We start from the raw sequence: 17,582 nt of genomic DNA on the forward strand, positions 1-17,582 counted from the left end.
GTGATAACGTTCGCACAATTTTTTGAAACTACACACACACACACTACTGTGATAACGTTTGCTAAGTACAAACGATTTATTTATTTTTTTCTTAAGGGGAGGGAGATAGACGTTTATATAGCCTACTGTCTATGGAGATAGAGCAGACCTTAATTTATTTACATTTGTAAATGCTGCAAAAAAACGCCTACGTGACATAAAACTGTCTGACGTTGTTTGTTGAGACATCCTATGACGACGACAATAAATAGCTTTAGACGCATTTGTTGTTGAACTGGCTGACATCGATTGAAATGACTATTTGCTCAAAAATCATAAAATACACTTACTTCTGGAGGTGACGTTGGATCGCGAACAGTAGGCAACGATCCACACTTGAGGATTAACTTTGACCCTCATTCACTAAACAGTCAGTCAGAAAATGAATCTCGTATTTAGGAAGTTTAAGTGGTGCCTTTTCTTCATAAATAAAATCCATCCGCTGCGTTTTCAGTGGCTCTGATGTCAGTGAAGACTATGTCCATTCTTACATCCCACAACAGAACACCTACACTTCTTAGGAGACATTACCGGCTGTCGTTGAAACAATGGTGTACACAGATCACCGAGGGCGGGGTCTATGCCAAAACCAGATGTCAATCAAATCACGTCGGTGGGGCTTAGCTCATTTCTACGTCACAGTGAGGGAATTCTAGAACAGGGTGTTCTGAGACAGTGCTTATGATTTATTGAGATAGTAAAAAAACTACTGGGTGGATTTTTATCATTCTACGGTGGTTTTGCTCACACACTGCCAACATACATTTATGTTCAAACACCATGTAAAAGTGAATTTTGCATAATAGGTGCCCTTTAAGTTGTGATGACCTTTCTCCCATAATGCCCACAGTTAAATAAAGATGATCACAGCACCATTTATATACTCTGATTAAAAAAAAGTAATTTCCAGTGAAAACTTCAAAAGAGAAGAGTGGTGCTGAGAAGCTGCTCCTTACATCACAGAATAAATGACATTTAAAATGAGAAAGAACACGGACTACCACATTCGATATCTGCTATGAGCTTCGCTTCAATTAAAGAGAAGCAAACAAAAAGACTAATTTCAGGAATATCACAAAACTCAGATGCGTGTAAAAAAAAAAAAAAAAAAAAAGCAGGGAATTGAATGTTGGAGTGAAGAGAACAGGCCAGAGGAGGTGTGAAAAACTATTTAATTAAAGTCTTTGCCCAGATCTCACACTGAAAGAGGAGCGGGGATGTACTGGTGTGTGTTGAATGATAAATAAACATGTTCCAGTGCTCTGCTTGCCTTAGGCTCTGAATCCCAATTTTCCTCTGAGACACCGGCTGAATGGACATAAGGCAACTCTGTTGAGTTTATATATGGTTAATTCCCAAAATATAATTTTTTCACTGCCATGATTTGTCAGTCATATTCGTACAGAGAGATGAAATGTGAGAGGTAACCTGATGATCATATTCTCTATATTCTTCATATTCTTTGGAATGATCCAAAGAGTGTCTTGAGCTTCAGTGGAAGAAGAGCATCTGTAAAGATCCGTCCGTAAAGTGTCACATAATCAATGTCACAAATTTACTTATTTGACTAGCAACCTGTAAAATGAATAAGAAACATTTAAGATTCTTCACTATTTATGTCATACTGGAATGTTGCTTTGTTTTTTAATCCTAAAACGTCCTGCTCATTTCCGAGTTTTGAATCCCAGATTTTTAGTGTAATCTCAGACCCCGCACAGTGCCCAACAGTATAGTACAGTAAAGAACTTTTTTTCTATTTTAACACTTTAAAATGTAATGTATTGCTGAAATCATTCTAATGTGCTGATTTGGTACTCAAGAAACATTTCTTCTTATTATTGAAAATATTATTCTTATTGTTCTTTTTTTTTTCTCACAGGATTCTTTGAAAGTTCAAAAGAACAATATTTATTTGAAATAGAAGATTGTTTACATTGTTAGAAAAGATTTATGTCACTTTTGATCAATTTAATGCATCCTTGCTTAATAAGTTTTTTTTTTATATATATTATATTATATTATAAATCTTGACGACTACTAATCAGTATTTTTTCTTGTACAATTATACATGCAGACAACATGGAATCATTTTTATGAATACAGGCCTTTAAACAATTTAAACAAGTTAGTGATTAATAAAAATGGCCAATGACCACTATTAAAATATAAACTTTTATGTACACATCTAAGCCAATTTGAACCTAAATTCTAGATATGCCCATGTCATCATTATGTAATCAGTGGCATTTTGCATCTCTGACTTGTTTTCCAACAGGCGAGAAACAGGCCGCAACACATGTCTCTTTGGACCAGGAGTTTGACCGTGATCTTTCCCAGATGTGGAGGGAGTTGGAGGAGCGGGTTGTCGCTGTGGCGAACAGAGGGACGGTTCCCGTCACCTTCCAGCCCTCCCAGTGCTGCCTGAACAGCCAGACTGACAACCTCAGATACCCCCTCGCCGTGGTGGAGGGTACGTTTCCCCCCTCCACCTGCTTAAGCATTTTTATGTGTGCTGTATATCTGGTCTTCCAAATTTTGATTCCTCCATTGCTTTGATTGCTCCATTGACACAAACTCTTGGTTTCTCTTGAGGTGTTGATGCACTTAAGGGTCTTCATTATTCCATTTGATGCCTTCCGTGGCTGCGTTTTTGGTTTGTTAGTGAATTTTTAATTGGACTGAAATCAATTATTTACCATTTGCTTTCCTCTTTATTTCATGAAATCTGTAGAAACTGACTGTTCCTATGAGAGAACCAATGAAGCAGAGAGACCTTTACCTGGATTTGACCGAATTGCCTCACTGCCTCTTCAGTAGAATATTCAGTAGTGCACGTGAGACTAGTATTGATTTTTGAATTGAATTAGTTATCATACTACATGAACATTCACCTTTCAACACCTCGTAGGGGATGATTATAGAGGAACTGGAAGAACATGCAAATACCCTTTGCTGATGTTGCTATGTTCCTACTTATTTGTATTCCTTATTAGCAAATATTTCAGCAGCCAAGCACATCATATAAACTATACTATTTGTAAACATCACGGTTCAATAGATTTTATGTTAGATCAAGTAGTTATTTGGTTGTTGCACAGGTTTGACCCTTCTCTGTTTTTTTCTGACGTGGTTTAGACAAGGAAGTCTGCGATACCTGGAGAAAGCTGTCCGGTAGCATTCCTGTTCCTGATTGGCTAATGGAACCTCTAGAATGTGCTCAGTCTTGAATCCTTCAGCAATGATGTGAAGTACAGGCGACAAGGAAAAATATGAGCGGTTTCATTCTTTTAAATGCTCAGTAAAAACTTTGCTTATTTACAAAATAAATCTGCTATAAATTTAATATAGGATTTGAATCGGTTAAAAATATTTAACTAATTAAGTCCACACTTTTCTGTAGTTAAAACAAAACAAAAATATTTTGAAGAATATTTGTAAAAATAAAAAATATTTTGATAAAATAAAAATATTTACCAAGAATCATCATTCCCAATACTGCCAATATAGATAATATTACCACTATTAACATAGATTTTTTGTTTTGTTTGTTTGCATCCAAAAGTTTTATTCATTAGGTACAAATGAAATTTATCAAAAGTAGCATTAAAGACATTTGTAATGTTACGAAAGATTTCGATTTCAAATAAATAACAAGAAGAAATGTTTCTTGAGCAGTAAATCAGCATATTAGAATGATTTCTGAAGGATCATGTGACACTGAAGACTGGAGTAATGATGCTGTAAACTCAGCTTTTATCACAGGAATAAATGACTGTAAAAGCATCAGACCATTAAGCTTTGACTTCTCCGTCGGAGGGCTAGTATCAAACAAGCAGTCCAGTATTTCCTCTTTGTAATAAGCAGTTTATTTTCTTATTTCCTTTGTTCGGCATACACTGCCACATTTATATTGCCTTTAAAAACTGGTTCGCTCCCACCCGTTGCCTTTTCCTGTCACTAGTTGAATGTGTGTCACTACAGGGGGTGACAATAGTACAATTCAATAGAAATAAGCTCATAGAAATATACATAAAATACAAAAGTAAATAATACAAATATAATACAAATAAATTAATATTTATCATAATTATGATATAAATAATAAAACATTTAAAAAAAAAATGAAACATTAAAGTGGCCATAACATTATTTAAGCCCCTAATTGTTCCCTTGGATATATTTTGTAATAAGTCCACAAGTTTAAACATTTCGCTCCATAAGTAACAAAATCAAAGCATAACAAATCCATTTTGTTCTTTATTTAAACCCTTTGAAAAATTCCCTTTCTGCTTCTTGTAGCAGACATAATTTATTAACGGGGTTATTCCAAGATACTGGTCTTTGTTTTGATGCAGACATGACGAACCAGACCTTTGGAATCTGGAAATACTTCAATCCCCTTGCTAATTTGCAATGACTTGCAGGTTGCAGTGTTGTCTGCAATTAGAACAATACATCCACATTCGGAACTTCTCATCTTTTGTGTTAATTTCTGTCGTAGTTGCATAGGTGGGAGGTATTCTCATACCCACCGTTCCCAGAATAAATATGCCAGGTATTTAGCCTGCTACACATCATCTTTATTAAACAGGCCAGTGTTGGCATTATTGGTTTTCCTTTCAGAAGAAGCAGATGGTTGGGTGTTAAAGGTTCAAGGTCATTGAGGTTAAAAGAGGCTGTTAAGGGACGATCATTTAGGATGGCTTCAGCTTCACACAGCAGTCTGCAAAAATTCATCAATCGTTTGTTGTTTAAAAATGGGATTAAGGGTTTTCTTTATCAATCCAGTTATTCTTTCCCATACACTGCCATGGTGTGCACCTAAAGGAGGGTTGAATATCCATATCATATTGTCCTCAGAGAGTATCTTTTTAATTGTATTGTGATCCATACTCTTTATAGCTTCTCTTAAAGGAGTAGTTCACTTTAAAATGAAAGTTACCCCATGATTTACTCACCCTCAAGTCATCCTATGTGTATATGGCTTTCTTCTTTCAGATGAATACAGTCGGAGTTTTATTAAAAAAATATCCTGGCTCCTCCAAGCTTTATAATGGCAGTGAATTGCAACCAACAGTTTGAAGCTCAAAAAAGTGAATCCATCCATCATAAACAATCTCCACATCGCTCCAAGGGGTTAATACAGGCCTTCTGAAGCAAAGCGATGAGTTTGTAACGTGTTAAATATGGATAATTTTCTCACACAAAGTAAAATTCTAGCTTCCGGCCAAACAGCCATACGCAGTCTACTTGTGCAACTTATGACGTCAGCAGTAGTGTAGTACGTCATGGTGTAGTGTAAATATCAGCAGTACGTTGCATTACTCGCATAAGTTGCGCTTAGACTTAAGTCGAATCCGTATGTTCGTTTGGCCGGAAGCTAGTTATTTTACTTTATAAAGTTTTAAATATGAATATTTTCTTACACAAACTTTATTAACCCCTTGGAGCCACATGGAGTTTGTTTATGACGGATGGATTTGTTGTGTCAAAACTACTTTCTCTATTTGTGGATGCAATTTTGGATTGCCTTTGCTCTGCTTTGCTTGGAGCCTTGACCTGGATTCGCACTGAGGCTGCTGTGTTTCTGCACAGGATCTATAATATTTCCATAAACTGGATCCAGACTTATTCGTGCCTGCTTTTCTACAAATTCCACTGGGTCATTAAACTTTGCGCTTTTGTTCTGCATATCAGACAGATCACATGCACAGCTTCTCCACTTGTCTCTCAGCTTGAATAGAAGTTTAGAGACAATAGTTCTGATGTTGGTTGAAGTGTCCACCTCAGTGTTTTTTGTATCATTCAGAGAAGCTCTCAAAAATAGTTCATAATTGTGCAGAGCAATTTCATTTATGCCTCAAAGAATAATTTCTTAGGATCCATGTACAGACAGCTTTGTATCAGCTCTTTTGGTATACTGCTCTAAGAAGTACAGTTTATCCTTGGCATTGTCTGTCTTGTCCTCAAATCTGTGTTTAAACGCTCTTATAAAGGAAACATTTAAGTGGATTGCCATCAAACCCTGGTATTTCCCTTACTGGAAGTGAAGATACTCTGTTGCCTTGCAATTAAGTCAACAGTTCTTTTTCAGAACTCCGGTTAGAACAGGAGCGCTAAATTTACTTGAGCTTGTTGAACTGCTTCTGGAGTCCCTTACAACATGACTTAAAATGTAAGCTTGGTTCTGCATCAGAAGGATCATACATTTGAAGCATTCATGCCATCCCTAGGCACATTAGGACAAACTTGAGTTGATAGTTCGAACTGCTCAATCACCTTTTACTTGAGCATGTTTCTCATCTAAGGCAGCAGCTTGTGTCATTATAGCAGCTTGTGCACGGGCAGATGAAGAAGAACCCTTAGAGGCTTTGCTGGAAGCGACTGTCTTCTCAGGCTCACATGTAAATCAACTGCACCAGTGTTATCAGACTGGGCCTGCGCAGTGTCTGTTTGGGCTGGGCTGGTACATTTAATGAGCTCATGTTATCCACCCATATATCCGATTCCCTTTGAAAATCAATAAAGCGATGAAATGTTGGCTCATACAATCCACCTGAGCAAAGCCTCTGTACTGAGGCATGCTAATCATTAAATTCATTTAGTGTTTCACTGAATTCATCAACACCTTTTAAAACGTTTTCCACATTTCCTTTCTTCATAAAACTCTGAAGCTAATTTACCTTTCTCGTTAAAATGCCCAGTCTTGCTCTACGGCTCTACGAGAGCCAATAAGTAAGTGATTGATCCTCTCCTTCCATCATCTTAATTATGCGTTCTTATCATTTATAATTATCATTGGTTTACCTCCTTTCCTATGTCAAACGCAATCTCATTTATTGTCCACATAGGCGTTACATTCTTGAGGCGTCCTTCGCTCATAACATATCAGGTTTCGGCAACAGTCCAACCAGCTCTCTCAATACAATCTTTTTTTAAAATCTTAATTTCCTCTGTACTCACAAACCAAAGCAAGCCTTATAGTTTCAAATCCAACTGTTCAAAGCTCTGAGTGTATCGAGGATCCATTGGAATGTCTGAATGGAAATATACACAGAATACAAATGTAAATAATACAAAGATAATATAAAGTATTTACATAATTTACATTATTATAATATCAATCACTCCGTTTATTCAGGGCAAAAAAAAATGGCCATAACAATTACATTTTAAGATATATTAAAATATATATATATATATATATATATATATATATATATATATATATATATATATATATATATATATATATATATATATATATATATATATATATATATATATATATATATATTATTATTTTTTTTTTTTTTTTTTTATGTAACTGACCCCAAACTTTTGTAGTGTATATTTGAAATTGTAGTGTATAAGTCATCATGTAGGCCTAAACTACAAATTATCAGATTTTTGTGAATCATTTAATAACAATTACAGAACATGGTATTTAGCAACTTTGAAAATAAAGAAAACAATTCTCACACAAACCTATTGTAATAAATATCAAGTATTTTTGTGTAAATAAATGTATATTTTTATGTGACGTATCAAGCTTCAGGATACTTCATTAATTATTTAGCCTTTTGCATTTTCACTGTATCAGCTCACCTGGTACATCCTCAGATCCCGAGTCATGTTTTGTTCTCCTTCCCCATAATTTTCTGCCATGTCGTTTGCTATTAAAACATTGGCTTCTTTATCATTTTGTGAACCCACAGAACCCATCATTGTGGAGGTGGTTTTCCGTAACCCCTTGAAGGTTCCCTTGGCTCTGTCGGCTCTGTCTCTGCTGTGGAAGTTTACTCTGAAAGACTTCTCAGGCTCTCAGGGTGGCACAACTGGAGAAACCATCACCAATGAGAAAGAGGCAGCGTCTTTAAAAGAAGTAAGGCTGTTAGTCATCTCAGTTCATCATGCCTAAGGCATCCAGGTTTGGGTTTTTCATCAGTTTGATTAACTTCTCTGCATTTGAATCCGTTCCAGACCACAGCCCTCAATGACATAATTGAAACGCAAGTCATTCCAGAGTTCAACATAAGTCCAGAGGAGACCAAAGTGGTTCGAGCACCTTTTTCTCTTCTCTCTCTCCGTCTACTCTCTCTTTTTTTCTGTTGCTTTAACTGAATTGGCTTTTTATCTTTCTCTCTCTCCTGCTTTCTCAGGCTCGTTTGAAGCTGCTTCCTCGTAAGACAGGAGAGTTGCATGTTCTCGGTGTGGTGTACAACCTGGACACTGGAGAAGTGGGCAACAGTGAAGGTGTAAAACAAATGCACATTCTTTGACATGCATGTAAACAATGAAACAATTAGTTAATGTGATTTATGTGATGTGGCACTAACTGTAGATGCGGTTGGTTTGTGCTGCAGGTTCACTGCCTGGTGATCTGATGTGTGTGCGTGGACAGCAGAATCTGGAGATCCAGGGGCCCAGACTCAATGTAACCAAAGAAGAAAAGACTTCAGTCAAATATGGACCAGACCGCCGCCTGGACCCCATCATCACCCCTCCAATGCCCTCACTGGAGGTGTGTTTAAGTCAATCAAAGCTTGACTTTATTGTGCCCCTATATATATATATATATATATATATATATATATATATATATATATATATATATATATTGTCTCCTACAATAGGTTTACATGCATCCAAGGTATTTTCTCATGATATACACTCACCGGCCTCTTTATTAGCTACACCTTGCTAGTACTGGGTTGGACCCCTTTTTGCCTTCACAACTGCCTTAATTCTTCGTGGCATAGATTCAACAAGGTGCTTGAAACATTCCTCTGAGATTTTGGTCCATATTGACATGACTTCATATAGCATCAAGTAGTTGCTGCTGATTTGTCGGCTGCACATCCATGATGTGAATCTCCTGTTCCACCACATCCCAAAGGTGCTCTATTGGACTGAGATCTGGTGACTGTGGAGGCCATTTGAGGATAGTTACCCATGTTGTAGAAACCAGTTTGAGATGATTTGAGCTTTGTGACATGGTGCGTTATCCCGTTACAAGTAGCAATAAGAAGATGGGACACTGTGGTCATAAAGGGATGGACATGTTCAGCAACAATTCTCAGGAAGGTTGTGGCATTTAAACAATCCTCATTTGTTACTTACCAAAGTGTGCCAAGAAAATATCCCTCACACCATTACACCACCAGCAGCCTGAACCGTTGATAAAAGGAGGGATGGATCTATGCTTTTATGTTGTTTTACACCAAATTCTGACTCGACATTATTTCAATCTTCTATTGTCCAACTTTGGTGAGCCTGTGCGAATTGTAGCCTCAGTTTCCTGTCCTTGGCAGACAGGAGTGGCACTTTCTGTGGTGTTCTGCTGCTGTAGCCCATCTGATTCAAGGTTCGACGTGTTGTGCGTTCAGTGATACTCTTCTGCAGACCTCTGTTGTAACGAGTGGTTAAGTTACAGTTGCCTTTCTATCAGCTCGAACCAGTCTGGCCATTCACCTCTGACCTCTGGCATCAACTAGCCATTTTTATCCACAGATCTGCTGCTCACTGGATGGTTTCTCTTTCAGACCATTCTCTGTAAACCCTAGAGAGTGTTGTGTGTGAAAATACCAGTAGATCCGCAGTTTCTGAAATGCTCAGACCAGCCTGTCTGGCACCAACAACAATGCCACATTCAAAGTTGCTTCAGCAGATCAACTTGACCATGTTTGACTACATGCCTAAATGCGTTGAGTTGTTGCCATTTGATTGGCTGATATTTGTGTTAACAAGCAGTTGTAAAGGTGCACCTAATAAAGTGTCTGGCGAGCATCGCCTATTTTCTGGCCGTGTCTGAAATGGTTTGATAAAGGATTAATTTTCTCTAAACCTCTTATCTCTGAAAGCCGACTCTACTCTGATTGATCAGGGGGCCCTGTCTGTTGTGATTGGTCAACTGCTTACAGCGCATCAGAATTGAAACTCCAATTAGCGTATCTGAATTTCAGCCCTGGAGCACTTGATGCACGGTGATACGAACAGTACCGATGGTGTCAGTTTTACTGTATCATTTCGAGCTTGAGTTCTGATTTGACTTGACTTGATTTGCTTTTTAGTGCAGATAACAGCATCTTTTTATCATGTTGACAACATGAACCAAACTCTTCCAGGCCTCAGTTACAAGTACAGTGTTTGAAGGTCAAAGTAGACATTGTTCGCAGGCAGCCAGTGAAGACTAAAGGCTGCCATTATGCAAATTTGTTATAAACCTATGTGGGTTTGTTCAGGAAGTAAGGCTGGAATTACTGACAATTTGGCAGTTCAGAATCTGTTCTTTTGGGAGGCAATAACTACATTTATTGTGCACTTTGAATTTTGAAACTTTGCAGAACTTTCACAAACAGCTATATTACACACTACATGAAAGGTAATATCCAAAAAAGCATAATGGGGCACTTTTAAGTTTTAAAGACGGCATAGTCTTTTTTTCCCCCTGTTGTGAAGTATATCCAAGTGAAACTGCTTCTTGAACAAGAAAAAAATGTTGGCCGAACTTGATTTTGTGAATCAGGAATTGATTGGATGTGGTTTGATATTGCTGTGATGTCATTTGGGTGACAGGTTGTCATCAGAGAAGAGAAGAGATGTTGCTGCAAGATGGAGGGGAAGTTATTTTGATTAAAGATTGACGGCACATGAATTAAAAAAAAATGTTGTGCATAGATAAATCATTTATAATAAATACTGCAATATTCCATAAAATATATATATATATTTGACAATTTGATTTCATGCTGACTTTAATAAGCTACATGACCTAACCTCGTCCTGAGAACTAAGAGCAGATTTAGTATAAAACCATTAGTCACAGTTAAATCAAGACTGTTTAATGATTTGCAGTGCTCAGATTGCACTCCAAGGCTGGGATATATTGAATATTCGCAATATATTGAGATTGATTTAGATGGAGGTATATAAATTATGCTATGGTGTAAATATTGCAGTGATTTAAATAATTTCCTCCAAGATGCTTGAAGAAACCTACCTGCTAAATTACAGTACTGTGAAAAGTTATAGGCACTTAAAATGTTGTAAAGTGAGGTTGCTTTCAAAAATAACATCATAAATAGATAGTATACACACACACAGTCATGTGTAATAGAAAGGATACCCTTTAGAATTTTATGGTTTTACATATCAGAACATAATAAAAAATCATCTGGTCTTTAGCAGGTCTTAAAATTAGGTAAATACAACCTCAGATGAGTAACACCAAATTACATATTACACTGTGTCATTATTTATTTAACAAAAATATAGCCAAACTGGAAAAGCCATGGGTGACAAACTAAGTACACCTTATGATTCAATTGCTTGTAGAGCCACTTTTAGCCGCAATAAGTTAAAGGAATTGTTTTCTGTATTACCGTATCAGTCTCTCACATCGTTCTGGAGGAATTTTTGCCTGCTCTTCTTTACAATATTTCTTCACTTCATTGAGTTTTGTGGGCATCTGTTTATGCACAGCTCTCTTTAGGTCCCGCAACAGCATTTCAGTTGGGTTGAGGTCTTCAGCCATTCTGTTGTAGATTTGCTGGTGTGCTTGGGATCATTGTCCTGTTGCGTGACCCAATATCGGCCAAGCTTTAGCTGTCGGACAGATGGCCTCACGTTTGACTCTAGTATACTTTGGTATGCAGAGGAGTTCATGGTCGACTCAATGACTGCAAGTTGCCCAGGTCCTGTGGCTGCAAAACAAGCCAAAAATCATCAACCCACAACCACTGTGCTTGGCAGTTGGTATGAGGTGTTTGTGCTGATATGCTGTATGTGATTTACTCCTAACTTGGCGCTGTGCATTATAGCCATACATCTCTACTTTGGTCTCATCTGTCCAAAGGACATTGTTTCAGAAGTCTTGAGGTTTGTTCAGATGCAACTAAGCCATGCTGCCATGTTCTTTTTACAGAGAAGAAGCTTCTCCTGGTGGCAACCCTTCCAAACATGCCATACTTGTCCCATCTTTTTAAAATTGTACTTCCATGAACTTTAACATTTTAACATGTTAGTCTCAGGTGAAGTTCTTGGGTGTTTTGTGATTTCTCTGAGCATTGCACGGTCTGACATTGGGGTGAATTTGCTGGGACGTCCACCCCTCGGAAGATTGCCAACTGTCTTGAATTTTTTTCACTTGTGAATAATCTTTCTTACTGTAGAATAATGGGCTTCAAATTGTTTGTAAATGGCCATATAACCCTTCTCAGATTGATAGCAGCAATAATTGCTTCTCTAAGATCATTGCTGATGTCTTTCTTCCTTGGCATTGTTAACACACACCTGAATGCTCCAGACGGCAAACTGCCAAAACATATAGAGGTGATCACACTTCCTGATGATCAATTAATCAAAGACAGTTGATTAGCAGTGCCTGACTGCTGCTCGCCCTCTTAATTCCTATGGAAGCAGTAAGGGTTCCATTTTGGCCTAGTTTTTGTTAAATAAATAATGACATGGTGTAATGTTATGTGATGTTGTTCATCTGAGGTTGTATTATGTAATTTTAAGACCTACCAAGGACCAGATGATTTTTGATTGTGTTTTCTTTTTCACACGACTATACATATATAAGGGGTAACAAAATAAACTGGCAGTTTCTCTCTTCGCCTAAAAGGGTTAAGTGGCGGTTCTTGGCGAGAATAAGCTACGTGTGGACCAGTCTTTATGCAAGTAGTCAGTCTTCTGTGAGACAAACCATCATGTAATCACTATTTCTCTTTCTTTTTCCTCTCAGGTGTTTTTTATTAACTTCCCCACTGGTTTATTGTGTGGTGAGATCCGAAAAGCGTGGGTGGAGTTTGTGAACGTGAGTGCAGTCCCTCTTACTGGTCTTCGGGTGGCGTCCACACACCCAGAGTTCTTCACATTCGGGAGTGCCGCCTCTGACCTCACCCCAGTGACCCCCACAGCAGCAGAGCACTGCTCCGCCTACAAGACTGTGTCCATGCCCCCGTCAGTGGCCACAGTGTCGCTCGTGTCACCAGCGGCATTCGGGGTCACAAGCGGTGACCGGCCGATGGTGGCGGAGATTCCCTTGTCACGAGGTGTGCTGGGACCAGGGGAGGCGTTACAGATCCCGCTGTGGCTGAGGGGGCCTGAACTAGAGGGTGTGCATGAAATCAACTTCCTGTTTTACTATGAGAGTACAGAGAAGACTGCCAAGCTCAGGTATGTGGCTGTATACTTATTTACTAATAATAGACAATACAATGAACTGGGTTTGTTTGAGAAGGTTTCCTTATTAAGCAAGTGCAGCTTTTTTGGCTGTATTCACTCAATTGTCATTTTGGAAAATCTTGTTGGACTGTCTTTTTTGATTGATTTACTACTTGCACTTGGATTTATGGGTTCAAAAGAGGGATTTTTAGAAAGATTTGAACCATCCATCCATCCATCCATCCAATGTTTTGTCTCTTGGAAATGCACATTTGACAATAGCTTGAGTTAGGACTCAAGCTGGGACTGATGTACCGTAAATTTATTTCATAACACAGAGTAACATCTGTAAAATTTTAACAGCCTAATTTTTTAATATTCTTACTGAGTTAGAACTCTTCACTTATTAAAGTTAACCATTGGTTTCTGTAATTTGCCCTATATTTAATTTCTCCTTTAATATTTAATGCATGTACATATTATCTAATAAAATTCAATATGAATATCCCACATTTTTGCCACAATACCATGTTTAAAGTTTGTGTTATTATTACAGTAAATCCATGGTAAATGTTGGAGATTTGGGAATTGAAAAGTATTCGTTTTGGCTCAATGCTTTTCTTGTTTTCTGCGTCAGTGTTGCTGAGAATGTCACAGCTGTTTCATTCGGCTTTAAACTAGTTTAAATCACAGAGACGTTTGAGGTTTGCATCGTAGACCTCTTGTATCGAACTCTTGTCACTGGATCTCACTGCGCTGTGTAGTGGCCGCGTGATGGAGACCAGTCGGCGTTCCGCGTTTGCCGCGTTTAATGTTTCTCATAAGCAACAGAAATGGCAGCGCTTTTCAGTTATCAAGTTTTGTTTTACTCACGGTTTAGTGCAACTCCTAGCCTAAAATCGAGTACTGTCACCTTGTGCTGACATTGTGAAACTGCATGATTTGTAAAATATACGTGGCGGGCCACATGCAATGTATTTTAATAGACAAGCTGCAAACTTTGGACACCCCTGCTCTAATGTAAATTAAAGTACAGTACTTTATGATTAAGTTAAATACAATATGTTCTGTAAGTAAGCTACTTTACCTGTGAATCCTGTTGTTTCTTGTTAAAAGGGTGCCATTTGTTTTAGGGACTCAGCAAATGGCAGCATTTATGGGTATTAAAAAATGTATAACTAAGTAAAAACCAACGTGTGCCAACGTATAGCGCAACAATACGGGCGACAAATGTTCGAGTCACGGTTTGTGGTCCTTTCTCCACCCCATTCCTCTCTCTCTTGACTGTACTATCTTAATAAAAAAGCCCAACAATATTACTTATTCTGCATATAGAGTGTTAAAGATTGACACAAACACAAAAATTAAACAACATCTTTAATTTTTCTTCAAAGATGAAAAAGAGTTTAATTTCCTTTCATTGGCTACTGTTGATGCTGAGCAATTTGATAGTGGCTGATAATCTAACATGAGCGCATACATTTTCATTTGGAAATCTGCTGTCTGTTTAAAGGGGACTAATTGACCTGCTACATAATTAAGTGTTTGAAAATTACCGCATGACTTCCCGTGACTCATCTTTACTTTCTCTGAAACTTTTAGTCACAGGGTTCTTCGACACACGGTTTTCATCTGTGCAAGTCGCTCTCTCAGCGTCAGAGCCACGGCCAGCCGCAGCAACACGCTGCATTACGGAGAGCGAGAGAGAGAAGAGGGCAGAGGAAGGGAGGAAAAGAATGGCAACATGCTGGTCTTTGTAGACGTGGAGAACATTAACACGGTGAGCTCTTTCCCACACATGGACAACTCAAGCAGAGCTGCTGTGTCTTTTTTTATAATAATACTTTCTCTTTTTGCACTATGGCATTACGGATGCACACATAATAAAATTATAGTGCTGTCAAATCGATTATTCGTGATTAATCGCATCTAACATAAAGGTTTTTGTTTACATAATATATTGGCGTATGTATGTATGTATGTATGTGTGTGTGTGTGTGTGTGTGTGTGTGTGTGTGTGTGTGTATATATATATATATATATATATATATATATATATATATACACACACATATACATATGTGTGTGTGTATATGTGTATGTATGTGTGTATATGTGTATATATATGTGTATGTGTATGTGTGTATATATATATATATGTATATGTGTGTATATATGTATGTGTGCATGTATAAACGAAATTTTTGTTAGATGCGATTAATCGATTTGTCAGCATTATACAATTATAAAAAAAGTAATAAAATAATAAACTGTCTAAATAAATATAAAATTTTAAATCTAAAATTTTGAATGCTACAAATTAATTGAGGCATCACACCATTATTTACAGCAAAAAAAAATATTGATATTGCAATTTGCTTAAGATTACATTTACCAGTGTTATTAAATTATTATTAGTGTTTTCAATTTAATCTTCAAGCGAGTGTTAGATGACAGCAGAGGTAATCTACATTTTAAAATAAAGTAATTAAGCTCACACAAGTAAATATTCAATAACTGCTCGTACAGATTAAAAAAATTCTACTATTGCCCAATAACTTATTTTGACACGCTTTAACACACACATATTTTTATAGTTAACTACTTTTCCCATACAGGTTAAGATAAACACATCATAAGCAGGGCTGTCAGCTGATTTAAAAATGAATAAATAAAATGAAAATAAAAAAGTACAATTAATCACATAATCTGTATCATATTCAAATGCATTACGTTATTGTGGAATATGAAGCATTGAATAGACACTTAAAAAAATGGCTTTAGAAGAATAGTATTAAATCATATCATATACTACATTAGTATATAACTGTATATTACAGTCTATTACATTAGTATATTGTATTAATTTGACTGCCCAAATCATTGGTGTTTGCACAGTTCCCACCCATTCCTCTGTGATCTGAGTTGATTTATTTGTGGAGATCAGTTTAAACTTATCTTCTAAATGATATGTGTTGATTTGAATCTTCTCTTTCTCTCGTGCTCTCAGAGTGAAGCAGGTGTTCGTGAATTCCACATAGTTCAGGTGTCTAGCAGCAGTCGGCAATGGAGGCTGCACAAGTGCATCAACCCTGTGGGAGAGAAAGGTATGAATCCTCTAGAATGCTTTGGAAACATGCACTTAGCTGCTTTTCAGTTCCTTTTATTCCTCCCTCAGCCACCTGGGGTTAAGTGTTTTGCTCAACGTTGCTTGTTAGAATGTGGATCGCTCCTTTTAAAGGGAATGTCTAATGCTATTTTATGCATTTTGACTTATGTACTCTGTTAAACATGGCCAAAGTAAAAATAAAAAAAGAGAGAGAGATGGACGTATGACGGAGTATTTCTGTGCCAAATACACTCCTTCAGGATTCGGAGTTTCAAGTTTCTGATTTTTTTTGAGTATGGCCCTATATGACGTCATAAAGGGCGTATTTCCTCGTATGGGCACTTCTCCCGGAAGAGTGTTTTGTTGGCAATTGGAGCGTAAGTGTATATAATGTAAACAATACGAAAGTATAGTGAATCAAAAGTTTTCCAGGGATAGCGCGTGACTCTTTAGCTGCGGCCACGGCACACCTCCAGGAGCTCGGCTGTTTTCGGAAAGAATCAGTACAGCATATGTCTTATATAAATCTGATAAAACTAAAGATTCTTCAGATTAACATGGGATTGGCAGAAACTGTGTGTGGTATTTCATCCAAACATCGAATTTGGTTCCTAAAACTAGTATAATTTTTTTTTTTATTCCATCCAACACAAAAGGAAATGTTGCAAAATGTCCACACTAGGAATGTCCAAAAACTAATAATGGTGGTCCTTCATAAATATAAGTAAGTAGTAAGTAAGTAAGTAAGTTTTATTTATATAGCACCTTTCACAGGTATAAGGCCACAAAGTGCTTCACAACAAAAACATTTATATCATAAAATACACACAATAAAAGCATAGACAGAACATGATCATATCAACCCACAAGCAGCTAATTAAAAGCCTGAACAAATAGATGAGTCTTTAGTCTGCATTTGAAGGCATCAACAGAGTCAATAGAGCGCATAGAAGGTGGGAGGTCATTCCACAACCTAGAAGCAACAGCCTGAAAAGATCGGTCACCTCTAGTACGATAGCGAGTGCGCGGAACCGTCAACAGATTCTGATCCACAGACCTCAGAGCACGCACAGGGGTGTAGCGCTGAATCAGGTCACTAATATAAGAGGGTGCCTGACCATGCAAAGCTCTGAAAACTAAAACCAAGCTACTAAAACCAAACCAAGCTAAATATGTATTTTGAGTCTTTTGTCCTTTTGTCTCAAATGTAGCTCAGTATAATCAGAAGTATAATCATTTTGATTCTTCTCCTTTGCAGTTATCA

At 37.3% G+C, this 17,582-nt stretch overlaps 1 protein-coding gene across 4 annotated transcripts in view; it reads left to right on the forward strand.

Moving 5' to 3' along the window:
• The window catches only part of trappc8 (trafficking protein particle complex subunit 8), an 80,508-nt gene that overhangs the window by 45,530 nt on the left and 17,396 nt on the right, over window positions 1-17,582 (forward strand). For all 4 annotated transcript variants that reach the window (XM_081378672.1, XM_081378670.1, XM_081378671.1 and 1 more), the window contains 8 exons: window positions 2,315-2,509; window positions 7,758-7,924; window positions 8,023-8,097; window positions 8,202-8,295; window positions 8,406-8,563; window positions 12,788-13,221; window positions 14,812-14,989; window positions 16,220-16,316. In XM_081378672.1, coding sequence (XP_081234798.1) covers window positions 2,315-2,509; window positions 7,758-7,924; window positions 8,023-8,097; window positions 8,202-8,295; window positions 8,406-8,563; window positions 12,788-13,221; window positions 14,812-14,989; window positions 16,220-16,316 — 1,398 coding nt within the window. The remainder of the gene's footprint in view (window positions 1-2,314; window positions 2,510-7,757; window positions 7,925-8,022; window positions 8,098-8,201; window positions 8,296-8,405; window positions 8,564-12,787; window positions 13,222-14,811; window positions 14,990-16,219; window positions 16,317-17,582) is intronic.

The sequence above is a fragment of the Scardinius erythrophthalmus genome (genome assembly GCF_964197995.2).
Source record: "Scardinius erythrophthalmus genome assembly, chromosome: 11".
Lineage (NCBI taxonomy): Eukaryota > Metazoa > Chordata > Actinopteri > Cypriniformes > Leuciscidae > Scardinius > Scardinius erythrophthalmus.